Source organism: Cibotium barometz, chromosome 60 (assembly GCF_041138505.1).
Source record: "Cibotium barometz isolate CiBa-2024 chromosome 60, ASM4113850v1, whole genome shotgun sequence".
Taxonomy (NCBI): Eukaryota; Viridiplantae; Streptophyta; class Polypodiopsida; order Cyatheales; family Cibotiaceae; genus Cibotium; species Cibotium barometz.
The window spans coordinates 17,332,267-17,358,680 of NC_141105.1; the positions used below are offsets into that span (position 1 = coordinate 17,332,267).

At 44.5% G+C, this 26,414-nt stretch overlaps 1 protein-coding gene across 1 annotated transcript in view; it reads left to right on the plus strand.

Moving 5' to 3' along the window:
* Nucleotides 1-281: 281 nt before the first annotated feature.
* LOC147605063 (V-type proton ATPase subunit a3-like) overlaps nt 282-26,414 on the plus strand; it is a 68,901-nt gene continuing 42,768 nt past the window's right edge. Inside the window, exons 1-2 of the mRNA XM_086793990.1 lie at nt 282-736; nt 18,023-18,067. Of these exons, the coding sequence (XP_086650116.1) occupies nt 587-736; nt 18,023-18,067 (195 nt within the window). The 5' untranslated portion in view covers nt 282-586. The remainder of the gene's footprint in view (nt 737-18,022; nt 18,068-26,414) is intronic.

Consider the following 26,414-nt stretch of genomic DNA (forward strand, 5'->3'; position numbering starts at 1 on the left):
GATTTTAATACTTTACAAAAAAATTACAACCATGAAAGATTTTAATACTAAAAAAAACAACAAAATTTAAAATTTAAAACATAATAAACCCGTGGATCATTGACATACTTGACAAAAAATGAGCCAATCCCGCAGAGGTTGTTAGAAAACCTGCAAGACTTTGCTCAATGAACATTGTAATTTTTACTCTCTCCAAAAACATGCAGAATTTTAAGACATTTTACATGCAAAAATCTCAACTCCAAGTTTTTTTGATTAGCCGAGAAAAAAGTTTTTTAGGCAGCACCAAAAAGGAAAAAAACCAAGCAATTTAATAGGAGTGCCGGTGTGACGAACGTATGCCTCCAAGAAGAGGGAGCCCTTCCTTCGTCTCTCTTTCTTTCCCGGTGTCTCCGCCATCGCCAAACATTTGGAACAATGTCTACGCGCAATTTCACAAATTTACAAAGCAAAAGCCTTGATCGCACAGGTTCTTGATTGAATTTGAATCGCAGGAAGGGTCATCAGATCGGCTAGAGGGGGACGTGCTATTTGGCAGCGTTGACTGGCTCTGATACAAGGGATTTGCAGAAGGATTTTGGCCATCATGGCGACCAGGCTCGGGGATCCTGCCTCGCCATCCATGGATTTGTTTCGGTCGGAGGAGATGAGTCTGGTGCAGTTGATCATCCCGGCCGAATCTGCACACGAGACCATCACCAATCTGGGAGAGTTGGGCCTTCTCCAGTTCAAAGACGTAAGTTTCTAGACCCTTCTCTGTTCTTGTGTACATGCCAATCAATGAGAAGCGAGTTTTGTTTGGCCAGCATCTAGATCATGCAGTTAAAACTAATTATATGTATGGGCGCCCGAGGTCAGATGAGTCCGCCGGAGGGTCTTGCAACTCGTGCATACCCTTTCGGCCTTTGTTAACAACACAAGGAAAGTACCACCAGCTACAGCTCCCTTTTCAGAACTGGCTCCCTTTTCGAAACCAATCATTGTGTTCAATCTCTGACAGGGCGCAGCCAAATGCAGTTTGTCTACTCTCTTCCGCCTTGCTTCTAGTCTCATGAGGCTGGACTCGTTTTCATGCTCAAGGCTTCTGTGACGTTGCTCTGCCGCTCTGCTCTACCAACCATATTAAGCCAGGGATTTTCATTGGATGCTTCTAACCCTAGCATGTGATACCACATGGTATTTATTTCTTTAGGGACCTTCTATACGGTAGCTTGAAGCTGGGAGGTGTCCACCTGCCCTGTAGGGCTCTCTCTATACATCACCTCTTTTTCTGGCGCACATATTGCTTTTGCCTCTCCAACCTCTCCATGCTAAATGGACAAAGGTTACCCAGCTACTGTATGGCCTAGTCTGGGTGATGATTGGGCTGCCAAAACTGCTCAAACTGGGCCATACTCTGCCCCATACTTGTTAGATGTGCCACAAGCACAGATTTCTGCATCTCCGTAGCTTAGGTGCCCAAATCTCGAGTGCCACAGCATGCCAGTGCTTGAATTGGCCCCAAGCAAAAAAGGCCGACAATTCATACAGATTGTTATGTGTTGCACTTCTCCCGATGACATTACCATTCGCATCCAAGATGGCTGCACCAGCCTGATCAAAGCAAACCCTCAGGTCATGTGGAGGACCAAAAAGGGCGAGAGAAAAAAAAAACAAGCAATTTAAGATGATGGAACCTTTCAGCACGCGTATGCATCATCATTTTGTGCTTTTGCAAACAAGAGATCCCCTCCAAGAAGAGGGAGCCCCTCTTCTCTCTTTCTTTCCCTCCCTGTATTCCCTTATAAACAGGTTCCAAGTCCTTCTCTAACCTTGTGTCTTCGCCATCGCCAAACATTTGGAACAATGTCTACGTGCAGCTTCACAATTTTACAAAGCAAAAGCTTGGATTGCATAGGTTCTTGATTGAAGTTGAATTGCATGAAATGGGTGGATGGATGTCCTATTTCACTCTCAAGGGAAATAGGACATCCACTGTAGGCGAGCCAAAAGCCCAATATCTTGATAAAGATCCCAAGCATCGCCATACTATTAGTATCCAGTCCATACTATGCTTGATGGAGTTGATGGTTTATTGTCTTGTGGATGACTACCATGAGGTTATAAATTGCACATTCTTATAAGGTGAATTTGGGCATGTTCTTGGATTCATCTATGTATATCCCAAGCATCGCCATGCCAGCAGCATCCAGAGATCACGTATCTTGATCATGATCCATGTCACTGCCATTTGGGGGTTTCGATCCAGATAGCTAGTCGATTGAGATTCATATTAATGCCACAATGGATGTCGTTCGACATTTGCATAACCACCACTCGGATTTAGATCGAGCATGTACTACAGTATAGGATCATTAGATCAGCTAGAGGATTATTTAGGGTTTGGGGGACGTGCTATTTCACAATGTTGACTGGCTTTGATACAAGGGTTTGCAGAAGGATTTTGGCCATCATGGCGACCAGGCTTTGGGATCCTCTGTCACATGCACTCTCCACTGTAGTGCATGGTGACAAACTGGCTCATCATCAGTAGTGCAACATCTGTACATTATTAGAACCCAGTAGGATGATATTTGTCGTATGTCGTGACCCCATTGTATATCCTCAGTCTAGGATAAGTTAGGCATGAGCTATGTAGGTCATTATCAGCCATAGTCAGTCAGTCAGTCTAAGTCCCTTAACCCACTTAAAGAGACACATTCATGCATATACAGTCAGTAGAAACCTTAGGGTTTGCATCAGAAAGCATCCTGCATATTGCACAGCATTCATGCATAGCATCTAGACCATTGCAGGAACCCCATATATCATCCAGGATTTATCTAGGATTTTTCTGGTATTGTCCCATCATTTTCAGCATTTATATATCATTATTAAGCATTTAATATTTATGGAGCAGTCGGCCAGCATCTAGTGCCAACCTATTGGCTATATAGCTAGTATAAATAGGAGGGATTGATCCATTCTCTCATTCATCTCATAATTCTGCAAAGGATCAACCTAGCGCTTGTCATCCTCAGCTTCAGGAGCATAGGCGATTGTAGTTTCAGCCATCTCTCTTCAGCGTTTGTCTCCTACAACCCTAGGCGCCTCAAACGCATGAGCATTCAGCCATCTACATCAGTAAAACGCAGCAGTTCAGCATTCAGCCTTCAATCCATCTTGCGTTTTCTGCATCCATACAGTTTTCAGCATGCATCCATACAGTTTTCAGCATTCATCCATTCATTGTTTTGCTCCAGCCACTTGGTGAAGGTAAAGCGCAGCATTCTCATTCATTTACAACATTCTCATTCATTTACAGCATTCATATACAGTTTAGAACAGTCCCAAACAGCCCCTCTCTCAGCCCTAGCTTTGCATCCCTCCCTCATACCATTGGGAAGAGTGCATAGGCTCGAGATTGGACATCTTTGGTGCTTCTACAGCAGTGCACAGTTCAGCCCAACACTTGGTCTTCAGAGGTCTTGCGTTTGGCTTATCGTCAGTCACACCGTCTGTCTCTTTAAAGATAATAAAGCAAATACTATCTCGGTAACGGGATAGGGGCCCCTTCAGTGGGTAATTCGGGACCCCATATGGTGTACATTTCTCATCTCTCTCTAAAGTTTGAAGTATTAAAGTGGATTGCTAAACTTGCGAAACTCAGGATACAGAAGATGGTGTGAGCATTTGTGTGACAGGATCCTCCAATACGAAGACTTCCGTTGCATGTTACATCCTGCCTCGCTATCCATGGATTTGTTTTGGTTTGAGGAGACGAGTCTGGTGCAGTTGATCATCCCGCCCGAATCTACACATGAGACCATCACCAATCTTGGAGAGCTGGGCCTTCTCCAGTTCAAAGATGTAAGTTTCTAGAGTACACCCTTATGTGTCCTTGCGTACATGCCAATGCAAGAGATGAAGGAGCTCAACTATTAGGGTTAGGGTTTGGAGGGTACTTCAGCAAGAAACGTGAGAAGCAGAGAGAGGAACACGACTGCTCATGTATTTAGTAGTGATAAAATGAAGTACAATAGCCACATAAAGAAGTGACCTAAAAGATGTGTTCACATGGTCCGGCCATAAAGTGTGCCAGGTGGACCAAATCACTTATAAACTATTATAAGTGAAACTAAGCTAAAACTGGGGGGAAAAACCTCCACTAACTGAAGTAAAAAGTGCCCGAGTAACCTACTGATGATCACTAGCACTCCTCTGGGTGCATACACAGCATAAAACCCAACAAACCCCCCTGGAGTGATATGTGATCACTGTACATCATCCACCAAAAGGAAACAAATTCAAAGCAGTGTAGAATGCTTCGAATTTCGGACGTGGTAATGCCTTGGTGAAGATGTCTGCCACATTCTGATCTGTAGGACAGTAGATCAGACTGATATCACTTGCCTGGAGTCTCTCCCAAACAAAATGATAGTGAATCTCAATGTGTTTCGTGCGAGCATGAAACACAGGATTCCTGGCCACAGCAATGGCACTCTGACTATCAGTATAGATAGGTGTAGGCTCCTCCACTGAAATATCCATATCAGTCATGAGACGACGCAGCCAGACACACTCAACGGTGACAAGACGAAGTGGCCACTGTGGTCTGTTTCTTGCTTAGCCAAGAAATACATGAAGAGCCAAGGAAGAAACAATTGCCACTAGTGGAATGTCTGGTATCAAAATCACCAGCCCAATCTGAATCGCTGTAAGCATATAACTGCATGTCACTCCCCTCAGGATAAAGCAATCCAAGAGACAAGGTACCTTGCAAATACCGAAATACACGCTTCACAGCTTGCCAATGTGACAATCGCGGGCTGTGCATGAATCTGCTTAACTGAGATACGGCATACTGAATATCTGGCCGTGTAGTACACAAGTAAATAAGGCACCCAACAGCCTGAGCATATGTAGTGGCATCAAAATAAATACTGTCATCTTGTAGTGACAGTTTCATCCCAGGCTCCATAGGAGTGCTAATAGGCTTGCAATCCTGAAATTTAAACTTCTCCAGAAGTTTAGCAACATACCGAGATTGCAACAACCCAATGCCTCTGTTATCCTGCACAAACTGTATGCCCAAATAGTAGTGTACGAGCCCCAAATCAGACATGTCAAATGTCTGTTGCAGTATCTCTTTAAAAGCTGCAATTTTGTCATCATTTGATCCCATGAGCAAAAGATCATCTACATAAAGACTGATGACCAGCAGATCTTTCTCTTCTTTCTTTACATACAAAGTGGCTTCTGATGGACTGTTCACAAAGCCTTGAGTGAGCAGGAAAGCATCTATTTTTGCATACCAAGCTCGTGGAGCTTGTTTCAAACCATACAAGGCCTTTTTCAGCCTGCATACTTTCCCTTCATGACCATGTTCTGCAAAACCTATGGGCTGATATACATAAACTTCCTCATCGAGGTTCCCATGTAGGAAAGCAGTCTTGATGTCCAACTGGTGAACAACCCAACCACGATGTGCAGCCAATGCAATGACACACCTAAGTGTCGACATACGGGATGTAGGAGCAAATGTCTCCTCATAATCAATGCCCTTCTTCTGTGCATAGCCCTTTGCAACTAGACGGGCTTTGTACCTGTCAATGGATCCATCTGCATGTCTTTTCAACTTATAGACCCACTTAGTACCAATTGCTTTTTTGCCTTTGGGCAGATCAATCAAATCCCATGTTTGATTCTTTTTAATAGAATCAAGCTCATCCTGCATGGCTTTATTCCAATGCACATTGTCTCGTGCATCTACAAATGAATCAGGCTCATCATCATCCTGTAAACTGGCTGCCATAACCATATTCAAATCCATGATGTGTGCATGCTCATTGGTCCGTGTCTCCCTACGAGTATGACCAGCAAGAGGACCCTCTAGATGGCTGTCCTGTAATGTCGTCAAATACTATCTAGGTATGTGTCTGACCTGTGGTGCTTGCTGCCCCATATTTGGTTCAACTTCTGGCTCAATTTGCTACTGAATTTCTGCACCACCTTCATGATTGGCTGGCTGTCCTGTACCCTCATGGGTTGGATCACCAACTGTGGAATGAAACTCCATAGGTAGTAGACCTTCAAACACATCATTTTCAGCGTGATTTGCATCATAACCAGCCATGGATATTTCTGATTTTTCTTCAAAAATCACATCCCGACTAGTGAATATCTTCTTGGATAGTGGGTCATATAACCGGTAGCCCTTGCTCTCACGGCTATACCCAACAAAAATGCATTTTGTGGCTTTATCATCCAACTTCCTCCTCAACTCTTTGGGTATGTGTGCATATGCAAGACACCCAAAAGTACGAAAATGTGATACTGAAGGCTTGCGGCCATGCCAAGCCTCAAAAGGAGTAATCGAAACCAATGCCTTTGTGGGACATCGATTCAAAATATGACAAGCACACATAACAGCTTCTACCCAAAAGATATGTGGTAACATACATCTGGCCATCTCCATGAGTGACCGATTCTTCCTTTCTGCAACCCCATTCTGCTGTGGAGTATAAGGAGTAGTATACTGATGTTTGATACCTCTACTCTCAAGAAAGGAATTCAACATGTGTGACATATATTTCCCCCCTCGATCAGAACGGAGAGTCTTAACCTTGCATCCTGACTCTGTTTTAGCAAGTGCTACAAAGGCCAAAAATGCATCATATACTTGTGATTTCTGTGTCAACGGATAGACCCAGCATATACGAGAGAAGTCATCAATAAATGTAGCAAAATAGAAGCAACCTCCTAATAACTTCGTCTGCATGGGACCACAAAGATCACTGTGTATAAGCTGCAACTTTGCAGTTGCTCGTAGAGCCTGATCACGTGGGAAGGAAAACCGATGCATTTTTCCCAAAATACATCCTTCACATATGTGATCTGGAGGCTTCTCCATAAGAGGTAGGTCTGTGAACATGTTATGTCGCTGCATAAGCATAAGACTACCAAAATTTACATGCCCCATGCGAGCATGCCATAACTCCGCATCAACCATAGCTGGAGTAAGAGCGAATGCATTATAAACAGACTGATCCACTGGCTGAAATGCATCCAATTGATAAAGTCCATGACATAATGTACCAGCTAGCATCAAGGTCAAAGCATTAGCTTTGTCTTTGACCATGCATTTGTCATCATCAAAGTGGACTTGCATACCACACTGTGCTAAAGAAGAAATGGACGACAAATTCTTCTTTATCCCTGGTACATATAAGGCATCTGTAAGGCGAAGAATAGAGCCATCAATGGCTGTGAGTTGAATCTCCCCAATGCCACGAACTGGATATGAAGCATTATTGGCACACTGAACGGTTTTTCCAACAGGGGCAGGGCCTACATGACAAAACAAATCCCTGCGAGATGTAATATGCTTTGAAGCACCACTATCAAAATACCAAGTACATGCATGCTCTGTCACACTGAGTGCCTGTGAAGACCAAGAGGCATCATAGCTGCATGTATAGAAACAGTAATCCCTGTCCTCAACAAAAGAAGCAGTCTCCGGAGGAGCTTTAGAGGCATCATTTACAGACATCCCAGATTCCTTTGCCTTCTCTTTGGCAATCCTCTTTCTACACTCTGTGATGTAGTGACCTGGCTTCTTACAGTAATGGCATTTGCCCTTCTTCTTGGGCTGTCCATCAACTTTCTTGGTATCCTGACATGAACCACCATCACCTGAATTCTGATTTGAACTCTTTGGCTGAGATTTGCCTTTCCCTTTTTGACCTGTAGTAAATGCTTGTTCAGCACTTGTGTTCATATTCATGTTCTTCCTGATTTGCTCTTCTTGTAGCAAGAGAGCGACAAGTTCCTGATACTTAAGGGGTTCAACAGCATTCCTCAAGCTAAGGTTCAAAGAGGTATGAAAAGCCAAGTAAGATCTTGGCAAAGAGTTCAAGATGGTGGACGCAAGCTGTGTCTCAGGAATAATCTCATCCACATTGATGAGTTGCTCTCTCAAATCCTGCAGCTTGTTCAAGTGGCTAGACATATCATCTCCTTCATGCATTTTCTGATTTTCTAGCTCTCTTTTCAAAAACGAGATCCGTGTCTCATTAAGAGCAGCATACGTCTGCTCCAAAGTCACCCATGCATTCCGTGAAGAGCCAGCTGAACGAATATGAGGTATAATAGACCTCTGTACTAACAATGCAATAAGTGACAAGGCTTGTGCATCTCTGGCATCCCATGTCTTCTGAGCATTTGTTCTTTGAACAGGCAATGGCTGACCTGGTGCCTGTACCTGTTGTCCTCGTCCACGAGCACCCCCTTGGGGAGGAGTCTCTGGAGCCAATGGACCTGGACGTGGTTCATCACCACTAACAAAACCCCAAAGACCTTTTGCCACGAGCACATTTCTCAGCATAAAACTCCACAAGGATTAGTTCATGCCGTCCAACTTGTCTTCCTTAGACAAATACGTGAATACATCACTCTGCTGTTGATTTGCCATTATGCCAATGCACAATGTTGTACCTGTGTATCAAAAAACCCAATAGCAACAACCCTGAAAGCAACTGTACTCCACTGAATAGAGCTAACCCAAATATGCCTGCACTCTCAATCCTTTGAATGTGCAACACAATGCACCACTGACTGAGTAGAGCAGCAAAAATGGCTTACACAGTGCCAAAATGCTCAAAAATGCCCAAAGTTTCTGCACCCAAAAACTTTGCAAAAAACCTGTAGAGATTTCTTTGCAAGAAAATCTGCTTGTATCTGCCAGAAAATTTTCACAGAGAAAATGCCAAAATTTCAGAACTTGTAAAGCTTACAACAAATGTGATTTTGCAGGTACAGGTGGTTGTTGGTTGTACAGTACAAGTGTACGGTACAGTGCAGGTACAAGTCGATTGCACGCTGTACGGAACAGTTGTATGGAAGCAGGTCGGCTGTACGGCGACTGTACGGAGCAGGTACACGTAGCAGTTACTGCTCTGCTGTACGGAACTGTTGCTGGCGTCTGACTGTACGAGCAGCTGCAGAGTTCTGAACAGAACTGGTCGCCTGTAGGTGCTGTACTGAGCTATAGGTACTGTACGATGACTATACTGAGCAGACTGTTGTATGGAGCAGTGTACGGAGCAGAAGTGGTTGTTGGTCGACTGTAGACTGTACGGAACAACTGCAGGTACAGGTCGATTGCAGGTTGTACAGAACAGCAGTACAGAAACAGTTGGCGCCTGCTGTACGGAAACAGTCGGCTGGCTGCGCAGGACTGTACGGGCAGTTGACGGCAAGGGCAGCTGGTGGCGTGGAATAGTACGGGCAGGGCAGGCCAACCTGGATGCTCTGATACCAAATGAAGGAGCTCAGCTGTTAGGTTAGGGTTTGGAGGGTACTTCAGCAAGAAACGTGAGAAGCAGAGAGAGGAACATGATGGGGAGAAACCTGTAATTAGGGTTAGAGTTCATTCATGGGAGACATACACAGAGAAGCAAGGGAGAGAGAGAGAGAGAGTTGTGGGGATAAGTCAACTCATGAAAAGCATGAGAGTGTGACTCCCCTATCACACATGTATATTGCACTAGTACACATAGTGCACTTAGTACATTAAAAGTACTAAGTGTACTATGTACTATAACTTATGGGCTTGTACACACTATAAGGGTGGGCATAACGCCTTTACCCCAACAACCTCCCACTTAAAGGCAAAATGCCCTTAAGTAAAGGAAAAGAAAAAATCAGCATGTACATGATAATATACAAGGCCATATCAAGGCTGAAACTGGCCTCATCCAATGCCCATCAAGTGTCTGCAATGAGCAAACCGCTCCGGAGGCAAACTCTTTGTCAACAGATCAGCCGGGTTGTCATCCGTATGAATCTTAACAAGCTGAATTTGCTTGTTCTCTATCACCTCTCTGATGAAGTGATACTTCACATTCACATGCTTCGTCTTTGCATGAAAGACAGGGTTCTTTGCCAACTGGATGGCACTCTGACTGTCACAATGCAACAATGGAATATCCCCTGTATAACCCAAATCAATCACTAACCGAGATAGCCATAATGCCTCCTTGCAAGCCTCTGTGGCTGCAATATACTCGGCCTCTGTAGTAGATAAGGCAGTGCACTTCTGCATCCTGGATATCCATGACACAGCACCTCCTGTGAATGTAAATACATAACCGGTAGTAGACTTCCGGTTATCTGGATGACCGGCATAATCCGAATCCGTGTAACCATGCACTAATGCATTCTGTTTGCCAAAGCAAATGCACAAATCCTGTGTGCCCTTTAGGTATCTCATGACACCTTTCACTGCTTCCCAATGCTTCTTGCCAGGGTTGGCCATGTATCTAGAAACCACTCCCACTGCAAATGCAATGTCCGGCCTAGTAGCAACCATGGCATACATGAGACTGCCACAAGCTGAAGCATACGGAATCTTGGCCATATCAGCCCTGTCTCTATCTGACTGTGGGCTGTCCATAGCACTGAGTTTCACATATGGAGGCAAAGGAGTACTAGCTTTCTTCCCCCCGTCCATATTGAACCTCTGCAAGACTTTGCCAATGTATTCCTTCTGAGACAAATACAACACATGCTGATTTCTGTCCCGAAGTATCCGCATACCCAAAATGTGATTTGCATCACCCAAATCCTTCATATCAAAGGTTTGATGCAGCCTCTGCTTTAAGGCATCCATCTCTTTACGAGATTTTCCGGCAATCAACATATCATCAACATACAAAATGAGAATCAAGAGACTGCCATCCAAAGCTTTCTTGGTGTACAAGCAGTGATCTATGTCACTTCTCCTGAATTTCTGAGATTTCATGAATGTATCAAATTTATGATACCATTCTCTTGGTGCCTGTTTGAGCCCATAAAGACTCTTTTTCAGCTTGCATACAAGCTTCTCCTTTCCACTCACTGCATAACCCTCTGGCTGCTGCATATATATCTCCTCATGGAGATCACCGTGAAGAAAAGCAGTCTTCACATCCATCTGAATCAAGTCCAGATCATCATGTGCAACCAAAGCCAACACAGCTCTAAGTGTGGTCATTTTGACCACTGGAGAGAAGATCTCATCAAAGTCCACACCATATTCCTGCTTGAAGCCCTTAGCCACTAACCTGGCTTTGTATCTTGGCTTAGCATCTGATGCAACTTTGAGCCTGTATACCCACTTGCATGGCAAAACCTTCTTGCCTGCAGGCAAAGACACCAATTTCCATGTTCCATTTTTATGCAGAGAATCCATCTCTGACTTCATGGCACGCTCCCATAGAGCTTTGTCTGCCCTCTGTAAAGCCTCTTTGTAACATGAGGGCTCCCCACAGTCAGTAAGCATCAAATAGTCAACCCCTGGAACAAACCTGTCAGGGACTCTGGAGGGTCTAGTGGACCTCCGTACCCAATGACCATCATTTGCAGGTTGCTGTCCAGCCTGCATATCACCCATTGGTGGCTCCTGTTCCATGCCATAAGGCTGAAAAATCATGCCCGGTATATCCTCCAACTGTGGTATATCCATAGGGATATCTTCTGCCATATCTGGCTGTCCATTTGGACCATTTTCAGCACCATTTAAGGGCTGGTTTTCCTGCTGTAATGGCTGATTTACAGCCCTTTGTTGTTGTCCATGATGTCCATCATCATCAAAGATGACTCTGCCAGGCTCCTGTTGCCTTGCAGGCTCCTTATACATGCATGTTTCATCAAAAATGACATCATTGCTGCGTATGATCTTTCTATTCATGGGATCCCAAAGTCTATACCCCATTTCACCTCTGTCACCATATCCTAGGAATATGCATTTGTGAGACTTAGGATCAAGTTTGGTGCGCATTTCCCTGCGTATGTGCACGTACGCAACGCAACCAAACACTCTCAAGTGCTTGTATGACGGAGGCTTCCCTGTCCATACTTCTTCTGGCACTTTCCCACCAAGCCTCGTGTTAGGTGACCTATTTATAAGGTGAACGGCTGTCATAACAGCTTCAGCCCAAAAACCATGAGGTAATGCAGCATGTGACAACATAGAACGGACCTTCTCCTGTATGGTCCTGTTCATCCTCTCTGCTGTCCCGTTTTGTGGAGGATCATAAGGAGTAGAGAGCTCCCTCTTGATGCCTTTAGCATCACAAAAGTCCTGAAACTGTTTGGACGTATACTCTCCACCATTGTCGGAACGCAAAGCCTTCAGTGTTTTGCCAGTTTGATTCTCAACAAGAGCAACAAACTTCTCAAACACTGAGAATGTATCACTCTTCAAACGAAGAGGATAGACCCACACCTTGCGTGTGGCATCATCAATAAAAGACACAAAGTATTTTGCCCCTCCCAAAGAAAGCTGAGGCATCTCACATACATCTGTATGCACAAGCTCTAACTGAGCATCTTTCTGTCCAAGAGCTTTCTTGTGGGGGCACTGTAGTTGCCTACCATATATACAATGCTCACAAAACTGAAAACTTGAAAACTTTAGAGAAGGCAAGTAACCCAAACGAGACAATTGCTCCATTCCCTTGACACTCATGTGTCCCAACCGGCTATGCCACATAGAAATTTCCGGCAGCTCGGTTGCATTTACATTAGCATGGTGACAAACACCTGCATGCATGAAATAAAGAGTGTCCACCTTAGAGCCTCTGGCAACAACCAGTGAGCCCTTACTAATCTTCCACTTTCCACTACCAAATGTGGTAACATAATCAGCATCATCAAGCTGTCCAGTAGAAAGCAGATTCTTCTTGATCTCAGGCACATGCCTGACATCATGGAGCATAAGCTGTGAGCCATCTGAAAACACAAGTCTCACATCACCTCTGCCAAGTATCTTGCATGCATGGTTATCACCCAAATAAACCACTCCTTCATTGCCAGCAGTGTACCTGACAAACAAGTCTCTGCAACCTGTGACATGAAAGGAGGCACCTGAATCAATGATCCATGAGTGCATACCATGACCACCTGTAAGAAGTGAATGGGCATCAAGTGAAGAAGTAAATAGGACCTCATCCTCACTGCCACCTGCATGTGACACATTGATTTCTTCGATCTTGACTCCATTTTTGCCCTTTGGCTTTACATCTTTGGCTTCGTCTTTCTCTTTGTCTTTGCCTTTTCCCTTTTCTTTTTGATCATTTTTCCATTTGTAGCATTGCTTTTTGATGTGTCCCTTTTTGCCACAATAATGGCATTCCAAATCCTTTTTGGAGCGAGACTTGCTCCTTCCCCTTTCTTGGCTTTTCCCCCTTTGCTGGGATCTCCCACGTGCATTCATTGCATTAGACTTGCCAACAGAGTTGTTTTTCCTGTTCATCTCTTCTTGAAGAAGAGCACCCTCAACATCTGCATATGACAGCATAGCATTCGAATTGCTAGTGGCTGTCCTAAATGTGTCCCAACTCTCTGGCAAAGTGCATAACAAAAAGGTAGCTTTGAACTCATCGTCCATCGCCAACTTTTGATTGATGACCTGGCTGACAATACCATTAAACTCATTGAGATGGGCTGTCATAGAAGCCCCTTCCTTCATCTGAAGACCTATGAGTTTCTTCAACCAATACACTTTGCTTGAGGCACTTTGTTGGGCATACAAGTCCTGCAATCTCTGCCACATTCCCCAAGCTGTCTTCTCTTCACGAATGCTGAAAAGTAATGAGTCTGACACAGACAACATGATAGTAGATCTTGCCAGCTCATCCATATCTTCCCACTCTTCAGCTGTAAGAGAAGCGGGCATCACACCCCTTTCTTTGATAGGTTTGTGCTGCTTTTTCTGAAGCAACACATTGTAGCACTGGGTTTGCCAAATGTCATAATTCTGCGAGCCTTCAAGCTTCTTGATGTGAAGCAATGAAGAGCTCTCACCTGTGGTTGCCATAGCAATATGCAACCTGTAAATGCCTGACTCCCTGCAAATGTGCAAACACTGCACCAAAAGATGTGCAAACACTGCACCCAAAGCACACAAAGTGCTTACAAATGTTCTCCCAAGCTTTATCTCCCACTGCGGAAGCAAGAATGCAACTTTTCTCCCACTTTTTGTGATGAAAAACACCAAAATCTGGTTGTTGCAGATTTTGGACAGCACCTTAAATGTGCTCTTTTGCCCTACCAAAGTACTGTACAGCAGTACTAAGCGCTCACCAATGATGTACCAAACCTGTACCGGCAATTTCAGCAGCTGAATTTGAACCTTTTGATCACTCAAAACAGTGTACAGCCATGCCAAAACATGCACAAAGTTGTGCCAAATCTGTACCAGCAGGTACAGTAGCAATAAATGCTCTCCTGGCTGTCCAAATGAGTGAAAATCAGATTTTTACAGTCACGAACACTGCATAAAACAGTCCCGAACAGAAATTGGGCAAAAGTCCCTTGACTGCAAGCTGATTTCTGAGGATTCAAGGCATAAATGTCTTGCCTGCTGCTTTGCCAAGCTCAACAAGCATACAAACTTGAAAAGCCCCTTGATTTGAGATCAATTTCTGATCATGCATGGTACATTGACGCACATGAAGGCATCCAGAGTGTTCAAGATGCTTCCCCCTGGCCACATATACATCAAATACATGAAAGCCCCTTGTTTTACAGGCACATTGAGTGCTTGTAAGGCATCAACACATTATCCACAGCATCAAATGCAATTGCCTGCGTGCAAATCAACCAAATCGGCACAAAAGCCCCTTGATTTGCACTGCAATTTGCTGCAATTTTGCCCAAATGTGCGATTTCTCACATCATACAGCATGTATGAGTGCTTAATTGCACAATTACATCAAAAGCCCCAAATTCCGACATCCAATTTCCTGCAAATTGATCCTGATTTGACCAATTTCCTGCAAATTTATCCTGATTGTGACCAATGTCACCCAATTTTGCCAATTTTGCTCAAAAATTGAGCAATTGGGCACCTGTACCTGCTCAATTGCTTGAATTGATAAGAAATTTCCAAAATTGAAGCAAAATACCTTTGATTTAATCCAATTTGCAGGCTGAATTTTTTGTTGCAGGAATCTGCTTCTGTTTTGTGCAGGTGAGAAGGGGGGCACTTTTGCTGCAGATTTGATGGCTGCTCCAATCAAGATGAAGTTTGTGCAGGTACGGCTGATGCTGGGCGCTGGCTGCTGCTGAGGTTGCTGCTGCGTTGGAACTCCCGTTGGAAAGGGGGAAATGAGCTACGTCTGCCCACGCAATGAAGATGCTGCTGTTTGCTTTGCAGCCGCCTTCGCCTGCTGTGCGCTTCGCTCGCCTATAGCGCAAGTTTACATGACGGGCTCCGCCCAACGCTAATATGCTTTGTAGCCAGCCGAATCGCGATTAAACGCCTCAACGCCCACTGCCTACGTGTCTGCCTGGCTGCCTTCGTCGTCTCCTCCTCTTCGTTCGCCTAGTAGCCTTCGCTTCTTCACTCGTGTTTGCCTTCTACACGCCTGCGTTCGTTGCTGAGCCGACTCGCTTCTTTGGCCACCAGCGCCTTGCTGCTTATATGCCTACGCCGATGCTTCTTGTAGGTGCGCTGGCTGCTGCTGCGATGACTGGATGGCTACGCCTGTTCACACACAGGCAGTATCTGGCCAGCCCCTGCGACCAAGGAATCAAAAGGCCCAAGAGCAGGCGACCAGCAGAGTAGAAGAGGGAGGAGAACCAGAAGAAGAATCTGGAGACCAAAGCTCTGATACCAGTTGATGGGGAGAAACCTGTAATTAGGGTTAGAGTTCATTCATGGGAGACATACACAGAGAAGCAAGGGAGAGAGAGAGAGAGAGTTGTGGGGATAAGTCAACTCATGAAAAGCATGAGAGTGTGACTCCCCTATCACACATGTATATTGCACTAGTACACATAGTGCACTTAGTACATTAAAAGTACTAAGTGTACTATGTACTATAACTTATGGGCTTGTACACACTATAAGGGTGGGCATAACGCCTTTACCCCAACAGAACACGACTGCTCATGTATTCAGTAGTGATAAAATGAAGTACAATAGCCACATAAAGAAGTGACCTAAAAGATGTGTTCACATGGTCCGGCCATAAAGTGTGCCAGGTGGACCAAATCACTTATAAACTATTATAAGTGAAACTAAGCTAAATTTGGGGGAAAAAACCTCCACTAAGTGAAGTAAAAAGTGCCCCAGTAACCTACTGATGATCACTAGCACTCCTCTGGGTGCATACACAGCATAAAACCCAACAAGAGATTCATAGAGAAATGACTTTTGTTTGGCCAGCATCAAGATCATGGAGTTAAACCTAATTATATGTATGGCCGAGGTCAGATGAATCCGCCGGGAGGGTCTTGCAAGCTGTGCATTCGGCCTTTGTTCACAACACAAGGAAAGTACCACCAGCTACAGCTCCCTTTTCAGAATTGGCTCCTACCGTAGTGGTAGGTCTCTAGGTTTTCAAACCAATCACTGTGTTCAATCTTTGATAGGCGCAGCCAAACACAATTTTTCTACTCTCTTCCGCCTTGCTTCTAGTCTCACGAGGCTGGAATCATTTTCATGCTCAGGGCTTCTGTGACGTTGCTCTGTAGCTCTGCTCCATATTAAGCCACGTGGTTTCCACTGGATGCTTTTAACCCTAGCATATGATACCACATGGTATTTATCTATCTAGGGATCTTTTGCATGGTAGCTTGAAGCTGGCCTGTATCTATTTGGCCCTCCTAGCTCTTTTTCACATAATGGAACTCATACCTGGACGCATGGACATATTGATGAAAGCATGGAAAAAGGGTTCATGAAGTTGGCATAGGAAAAAGCACCAGTTTTGGTCAAAAGCAGGGCAAAGCAAAAAAGTCAAACTGAGTTGACCACGAGTCGAGGGCACCATTGGAAAGAGGAGATTGAGCTGGATCAAAAAGCTAAAAGCCGTTTTTCCAAAAAGTAACTCTAGGGCCAAAAAGCAAGGCCCTGAAGTTAAGAAAAGCATAAATCAAGAACTTTGGCAATGATGAGTAAAATTTTATTATTATTAAAAAAAACAAAAGACAAAAGCAAAGCTTGGTTAGAGCTTTTTGGCAAAAAGCCAAGTATAAGAAGACACTCTCTCTTGGCATCAAGGGCATAAAGTGTGGACTTCGTCACCTTCATTATCTACCTCACCACTGGCTTCTAGTTGTTAGTCGGTGAAGAGAACACTAGGTGGTGCCCTAGCAACTCGTCCCTAGACAAAAAGCTTAGAAAATGCACATTGTTTGGCCTTAGGCCTTGCATATGTATGTATGGTCATGTCCACGTGGTATCCAAGTGTGGGATGCACATGACAACCGTGCTACACATGGTAGAACATCCTTTGGGATGTGAAAGTGTATACATGTATTGCATTGTTGTCAAAATGGTGGTCTTATTTTGTTCTTACGTATGGCAAGGCCATTTCCCATTGTTATGTCATTCCCACATTCACATCTCAACTTGCTATAGCCAATGGATCTCAACTTGTTGACATGCATCCTCAAATCCAACTAGTGAAAAAAAATATAGCTCCACACAATTCTTGGAATGCATTTGATGCTAGTCTTTCCATTCTTTCTACACATCTAAATTATTGTCTCATGCAGTTCTTTCTTGGAAGTGTTGTATTGAAAGTTACGTTACGTAGAAAGATCAATGTATCTGCCATGATGTGGCATGATTATGTGGAGTCCGTTTTCAAAACGTTTGGAGGGTTTCCGTTTTCATTATGTTGGAACGTTTTGACAACTATGGTGTATTGTCCTTTGTTCACTGCACCTTTGTCTTGCTCGCTTACAATGCAAGCAAGGGATGGAACAATGCGTAGTCCAAGTTTGATACGATATAATTGTTTTTCTAGACTACTCTAAAGCTAGTTGATTAGACCCTCGTCTACAATGCAAGCAAGGGATGTAACAACGTGTAGTTTAAGTTTGATACGATATAGTTGTTTTTCTAGAGACTACTTTAAAGCTAGTTGATTAGATCCTCATCTACTTTTAAAATTATATTGAATTCTTTCTGAAATGTTATTTGTTGTCATTGAAGTTGTATATGGAAATTGAGTTTTGATAGTTGGCTTTTTTTTTTTGGTTGCAGTTAAACATAGACAAGAGCCCTTTCCAACGGACGTATGCTAACCAGGTAAGCATCTCTCTCGAAAGTGGTTTAGAAAATCCTTGTCACGATTTGTGACTAATATTATTATTATTCATTAAGTGAAGAGTTGTGCCTTCTCAAGTGGTCACCAGTCAAGGGACACATCCTCTCGAAGGGTCACACCACTTCACAAGGGACATGACTATTAGTTTAAAGACACACCTATTCATGAAAGGGCATGATCTTGCATAGGGACATGACTCTTCGATTGTAACTCTTCAGTCCCTATTTAAAGACGGCTCCCATGTGCAATTCAATCAACTCAAGTTCTTAGGCTTAATCTTGCAAGTCTTGTCTCTCTAGTTCTTAATCATGTGATTAGAATAGTTAATAGAAGGATCAGGAGAGAGAAATCCTCACAGTGGTATTAGAGCAAACAAGTTCCAGCCTCTAGGATGCTCACATAAAAAAAAATCCTAACCCTAACCCTAAAAATCAGAAACCCTAAATCAGCAAATTGGCCTTAGAATTAGGTATAGCAAGAGTTGTATGGAAGAGCAGGAGAGAATGCCCCATTCAATTTCCCCTAATTTTCCTAATTTTGTCCAATTTATGAAATTTTCCAAAATTCCATAAAAAGCCAAAAAAAGGTGTGCTGTAGAGATACCCGGGTACCCATGAGAGATTCAGCACCTTCATGCCTCGCTTTTTGATGGCATCCGCATTAGTTTGGGCTGAATCGGCATCTTCATAAAGAGTCACGACTCTTGTGACAACGTTTCCACATTTTTTAAAATAAAAATTACTTATGTTATAAGGCTTTAAATAAGCCTTTGCTTGGCCACATAAGCAACCGACTAGCCACGGCCAGCCCGACCAACCACGGCCAGCTCAACGAGCATTAAAAATTTTTTTAAATAATTTTTAATCCCAAAAAAAAACGAACAAAACCATGCAGTTCATTCGACGTGCTGGCGAGCCCCTCCTGCATAGTTGCGTTCGGTGGGTGCTCCTCTACACGAAATCTTCTACGATTGGCTTGTGGTGCTTGACCTCTCTCTCCTGTGCATATTATGGACGATAACCTGTCTTATCTCAGTTTTTTGGACGAACCTGATTTTCTCATCAACCTGGGATTGTCTCCCCAGCACACATCATTGGCCCCTGACACGGTCCAAGAAGCCCCAACTCTCCGGCCTCTTCTCTCGGAATGTCCTTCTCAAGAGCAATTGGAGTCTGATCTAGTTCGTGATGATGCAGCAGACTATGTGGTGCACTTTTCGCGCTGGTGATGATGATGCTGAACCAATAGTAAATTATCATTTATCCTTAGCTTTTCCTCTTCCCAGAGCTGATCTTTGGGACCTTTGGGACATATTTATTCTTGTTGAATCGAGCTACCTCGAACATTACACCCATATCCTTGCCAGACAGCCACACATGTGCTCAATTATTGACGGGTGTCATTTGGGCAGTTATCAAGAGCGTTATCTTTTGGAGCCTCCTTTCCGTTTTCATTGTCAGCCCGCTACTCCTGAATACACTCCGTGGTCGATAGTTCCCTTGCCAGTGGCCTCACTCTCTGTGCTTGAGCCATTATCTACTCCAGAGGCCTCTCCAGCAGTACTTGCTTCTCCGTTTCCTTCAACTAGCGAGCTCGGCATACTCTCATCTTAGAACCACCTCATCGGGTGGTCGTTAGCAGCCTCGCCAGCAAGAGCTCTCCCTTACATGCCAACCCTTTTGGGCCATCCATTGGATGGTCCTCACTAGGGCTCAAGCAGCCCGTCTCGTCACTGAAGCCGTTGCAGTTTGAGATATGGCAGATCGCGGCGAAGATAACGATCGACAAGGTCATGATGCAGCTGATGATGTAGACCAACTGGACGAAAATCTAGATCATGACAAAGATCGTGCATACCCACCTAGCATGAAACCAGCCTCTGATAGAAACCAGAGTGCGGTAGATTAGCAATCACCCGTCCACTTGTAGTCTAGATGTGAAAACAAAGCAGATTGGAGCTAGAGAGCCAGAAAAGATACAGGCACACTCCAAGAAAGATTCAGCAGGCGACCTTGCTCTGATACCAGTTGATGGGAGAAGGAACTGAATTAGGGTTTAGAGTTCATTCATGGGAGACATACACAGAGAAGCAAGGGAGAGAGAGAGAGAGATGTGGGGATAAGTCAACTCATGAAAAGCATGAGTGTGTGACTCCCCTATCACACATGTATATTGCACTAGTACACATAGTGCACTTAGTACATTAAAAGTACTAAGTGTACTATGTACTATAACTTATGGGCTTGTACACACTATAAGGGTGGGCATAACGCCTTTACCCCAACAACCTCCCACTTAAAGGCAAAGTGCCCTTAAGTAAAGGAAAAGAAAAAAAAATCAGCATGTACATGATAATATACAAGGCCATATCAAGGCTGAAAATGGCCTCATCCAATGCCCATCAAGTGTCTGCAATGAGCAAACCGCTCCGGAGGCAAACTCTTCGTCAACAGATCAGCCGGGTTGTCATCCGTATGAATCTTAACAAGCTGAATTTGCTTGTTCTCTATCACCTCTCTGATGAAGTGATACTTCACATCCACATGCTTCGTCTTTGCATGAAAAACAGGGTTCTTTGCCAACTGAATGGCACTCTGACTGTCACAATGCAACAATGGAATATCCCCTGTATAACCCAAATCAACCACTAACCGAGATAGCCATAATGCCTCCTTGCAAGCCTCTCTGGCTGCAATATACTCGGCCTCTGTAGTAGATAAGGCTGTGCACTTCTGCATCCTGGATATCCATGACACAGCACCTCCTGTGAATGTAAATACATAACCGGTAGTAGACTTCCGGTTATCTGGATGACCGGCATAATCCGAATCCGTGTAACCATGCACTAATGCATCCTGTTTGCCAAAGCAAATGCACAAATCCTGTGTGCCCTTCAGGTATCTCATGACACCTTTCACTGCTTCCCAATGCTTCTTGCCAGGGTTGGCCATGTATCTAGAAACCACTCCCACTGCAAATGCAATGTCCGGCCTAGTAGCAACCATGGCATACATGAGACTGCCACAAGCTGAAGCATACGGAATCTTGGCCATATCAGCCCTGTCTCTATCCGACTGTGGGCTGTCCATAGCACTGAGTTTCACATATGGAGGCAAAGGAGTACTAGCTTTCTTCCCCCCGTCCATATTGAACCTCTGCAAGACTTTGCCAATGTATTCCTTCTGAGACAAATACAACACATGCTGATTTCTGTCCCGAAGTATCCGCATACCCAAAATGTGATTTGCATCACCCAAATCCTTCATATCAAAGGTCTCGTGCAGCCTCTTCTTCAAGGCATCCATCTCTTTACGAGATTTCCCGGCAATCAACATATCATCAACATACAAAATGAGAATCAAGAGACTGCCATCCAAAGCTTTCTTGGTGTATAAGCAGTGATCTATGTCACTTCTCCTGAATTTCTGGGATTTCATGAATGTATCAAATTTGTGATACCATTCCCTTGGTGCCTGTTTGAGCCCATAAAGACTCTTTTTCAGCTTGCATACAAGCTTCTCCTTTCCACTCACTGCATAACCCTCTGGTTGCTGCATATATATCTCCTCATGGAGATCACCGTGAAGAAAAGCAGTCTTCACATCCATCTGAATCAAGTCCAGATCATCATGCGCAACCAAAGCCAACACAGCTCTAAGTGTGGTCATTTTGACCACTGGAGAGAAGATCTCATCAAAGTCCACACCATATTCCTGCTTGAAGCCCTTAGCCACTAACCTGGCTTTGTATCTTGGCTTTGCATCTGGTGCAACTTTGAGCCTGTAAACCCACTTGCATGGCAAAACCTTCTTGCCTGCAGGCAAATGCACCAACTTCCAAGTTCCATTTTTATGCAGAGAATCCATCTCTGACTTCATGGCACGCTCCCATAGAGCTTTGTCTGCCCTCTGTAAAGCCTCTTTGTAACATGAGGGCTCTCCACAGTCAGTAAGCATCAAATAGTCAACCCCTGGAACAAACCTGTCAGGGACTCTGGAGGGTCTAGTGGACCTCCGTACCCAATGACCATCATTTGCAGGTTGCTGTCCAGCCTGCATATCACCCATTGGTGGCTGCTGTTCCATGCCATAAGGCTGAAAAATCATGCCCGGTATATCCTCCAACTGTGGTATATCCATAGGGATATCTTCTGCCATCTCTGGCTGTCCATTTGGACCATTTTCAGCACCATTTAAGGGCTGGTTTTCCTGCTGTAATGGCTGATTTACAGCCCTTTGATGTTGTCCATGATGTCCATCATCATCAAAGATGACTCTGCCAGGCTCCTGTTGCCTTGCAGGCTCCTTATACATGCATGTTTCATCAAAAATGACATCATTGCTGCGTATGATCTTTCTATTCATGGGATCCCAAAGTCTATACCCCATTTCACCTCTGTCACCATATCCTAGGAATATGCATTTATGAGACTTAGGATCAAGTTTGGTGCGCATTTCCCTGCGTATGTGCACGTACGCAACGCAACCAAACACTCTCAAGTGCTTGTATGACGGAGGCTTCCCTGTCCATACTTCTTCTGGCACTTTCCCACCAAGCCTCGTGTTAGGTGACCTATTTATAAGGTGTACGGCTGTCATAACAGCTTCAGCCCAAAAACCATGAGGTAATGCAGCATGTGACAACATAGAACGGACCTTCTCCTGTATGGTCCTGTTCATCCTCTCTGCTGTCCCGTTTTGTGGAGGATCATAAGGAGTAGAGAGCTCCCTCTTGATGCCTTTAGCATCACAAAAGTCCTGAAACTGTTTGGACATGTACTCTCCACCATTGTCGGAACGCAAAGCCTTCAGTGTTTTGCCAGTTTGATTCTCAACAAGAGCAACAAACTTCTCAAACACTGAGAATGTATCACTCTTCAAACGAAGAGGATAAACCCACACCTTGCGTGTGGCATCATCAATGAAAGACACAAAGTATTTTGCCCCTCCCAAAGAAAGCTGAGGCATCTCACATACATCTGTATGCACAAGCTCTAACTGAGCATCTTTTTGTCCAAGAGCTTTCTTGTGGGGGCACTGTAGTTGCCTACCATATATACAATGCTCACAAAATTGAAAACTTGAAAACTTTAGAGAAGGCAAGTAACCCAAACGAGACAATTGCTCCATTCCTTTGACACTCATGTGTCCCAACCGGCTATGCCACATAGAGATTTCCGGCAGCTCGGTTGCATTTACATTAGCATGGTGACAAACACCTGCATGCATGAAATAAAGAGTGTCCACCTTAGAGCCTCTGGCAACAACCAGTGAGCCCTTACTAATCTTCCACTTTCCACTACCAAATGTGGTAACATAATCAGCATCATCAAGCTGTCCAGTAGAAAGCAGATTCTTCTTGATCTCAGGCACATGCCTGACATCATGGAGCATAAGCTGTGAGCCATCTGAAAATACAAGCCTCACATCACCTCTGCCAAGAATTTTGCATGCATGGTTATCACCCAAATAAACCACTCCTTCATTGCCAGCAGTATACCTGACAAACAAGTCTCTGCAACCTGTGACATGAAAGGAGGCACCTGAATCAATGATCCATGAGTGCATACCATGACCACCTGTAAGAAGTGAATGGGCATCAAGTGAAGACGTAAAGAGGACCTCATCCTCATTGCCACCTGCATGTGACACATTGATTTCTTCGATCTTGACTCCACTTTTGCCCTTTGGCTTTACATCTTTGGCTTCATCTTTCTCTTTGTCTTTGCCTTTTCCCTTTTCTTTTTGATCATTTTTCCATTTGTAGCATTGTTTTTTGATGTGTCCCTTCTTGCCACAATAATGGCATTCCAAATCCTTTTTGGAGCGAGACTTGCTCCTTCCCCTTTCTTGGCTTTTCCCCCTTTGCTGGGATCTCCCACGTGCATTCATTGCATTAGACTTGCCAACAGAGTTGTTTTTCCTGTTCATCTCTTCTTGAAGAAGAGCACCCTCAACATCTGCATATGACAGCATAGCATGCGAATTGCTAGTGGCTGTCCTGAATGTGTCCCAACTCTCTGGCAAAGTGCATAACAAAAAAGTGGCTTTGAACTCATCGTCCATTGCCAACTTTTGATTGATAACCTGGCTGACAATACCATTAAACTCATTGAGATGGGCTGTCATAGAAGCCCCTTCCTTCATCTGAAGGCCTATGAGTTTCTTCAACCAATACACTTTGCTTGAGGCACTTTGTTGGGCATACAAGTCCTGCAATCTCTGCCACATTCCCCAAGCTGTCTTCTCTTCACGAATGCTGAAAAGTAATGAGTCTGACACAGACAACATGATAGTAGATCTTGCCAGCTCATCCATATCTTCCCACTCTTCAGCTGTAAGAGAAGCGGGCATCACACCCCTTTCTTTGATAGGCTTGTGCTGCTTTTTCTGAAGCAACACATTGTAGCACTGGGTTTGCCAAATATCATAATTATGAGAGCCTTCAAGCTTCTTGATGTGAAGCAATGAAGAGCTCTCACCTGTGGTTGCCATAGCAAAATGCAACCTGTAATGCCTGACTCCCTGCAAATGTGCAAACACTGCACCCAAGATGTGCAAACACTGCACCCAGAGCACACAAAGTGCTCACAAATGTTCTCCCAAGCTTTATCTCCCACTGCGGAAGCAAGAATGCAACTTTTCTCCCACTTTTTGTGATGAAAACACCAAAATCTGGTTGCTGCAGATTTTGGACAGCACCTTAAATGTGCTCTTTTGCCTCTCCAAAGTACTGTACAGCAGTACTAAGCGCTCACCAATGATGTACCAAACCTGTACCGGCAATTTCAGCAGCTGAATTTGAACCTTTTGATCACTCAAAACAGTGTACAGCCATGCCAGAACATGCACAAAGCTGTGCCAAATCTGTACCAGCAGGTACAATAGCAATAAATGCTTTCCTGGCTGTCCAAATGAGTGAAAATCAGACTTTTACAGTCCCGTACACTGCATACAACAGTCCCGAACAGAAATTGGGCAAAAGCCCCTTGACTGCAAGCTGATTTTTGAGGATTCAAGACATAAATGTCTTGCCTGCTGCTTTGCCAAGCTCAACAAGCATACAAACTTGAAAAGCCCCTTGATTTGAGATCAATTTCTGATCATGCATGGTACATTGACGCACATGAAGGCATCCAGAGTGTTCACGATGCTTCCCCCTGGCCACATATACATCCAATACATGAAAGCCCCTTGATTTACAGGCACATTGAGTGCTTGTAAGGCATCAGCACATTAACCACAGCATCAAATGCGATCGCCTGCATGCAAATCGACCAAATCGGCACAAAAGCCCCTTGATTTGCACTGCAATTTGCTGCAATTTTGCCCAAATGTGCGATTTTTCACATCATACAGCATGTATGAGTGCTTAATTGCACAATTACATCAAAAGCCCCAAATTTCGACATCCAATTTTCTGCAAATTGATCCTGATTTGACCAATTTCCTGCAAATTTATCCTGATTGTGACCAATGTCACCCAATTTTGCCAATTTTGCTCAAAAAATTGAGCAATTGGGCACCTGTACCTGCTCAATTGATTACTGTACTTGCTCAATTGCAAATCCCAAAAAAAAATTTGAAGCAGAATACCTTGTAATTTCTGAATTTCTCTGATTTGCAGGTTGATTTCTGTTGCAGGAGGGGGTTGTGATGAATATGCTGCTGTATTGCTTTATTGATGCTGCTTGTGTTGATGGAGATGCACCTGCTGTGCTGCAAATTTAGATCAACTGCAAGTACTGTACGGGCTGGGCAGCGTAGCTTTCCTCAGCAGACCACCGATTTGCCCAGGGCGTGGGATCCTTGCCGGCAGCCTGGGAACCGGAGAGGGTACCCCTGCGCTCAAGAGGAGAAGGCCTCCTGCTGCTGAAGAATTAGCGGACAAGGACTCATCCGCCTAGTACCCAGTTGGACGCCCAACGCTGCTGCTGCACCTTTCGCTTCGCCTGGCTAACGTGGAGCGAAGCACTTTCGCTTCAGTTTCGCCTAGCGCCAGCCGCTGTGTAGTGCTGTGCGCTTCGCTTCGCTTCGCCGTGCGCCCTCCACACGCCTGAAGTCGACGGGCTCCCTTCGCTACTCGACTCTCCGCCGCCTTCAGTGTTCGCCAACGCTCACGCTTTCGCTTATTGCTGGCGCCTTCGCTCGCCTATCGCTTCTTCGTGCACCAGCGCTACACGTGTTTGCCTGCGCCACTATGCTGCCCTCCTCGCTCGTGGCTGCTGGACAGTCCGCCTGGCTGCTGGGCAGTCCACGCTGCTGGCTGGGCAACAGTTGAGCCAGCCCACGCCTACTGGCTGGGCAGAGACCAGAAAAGATACAGGCA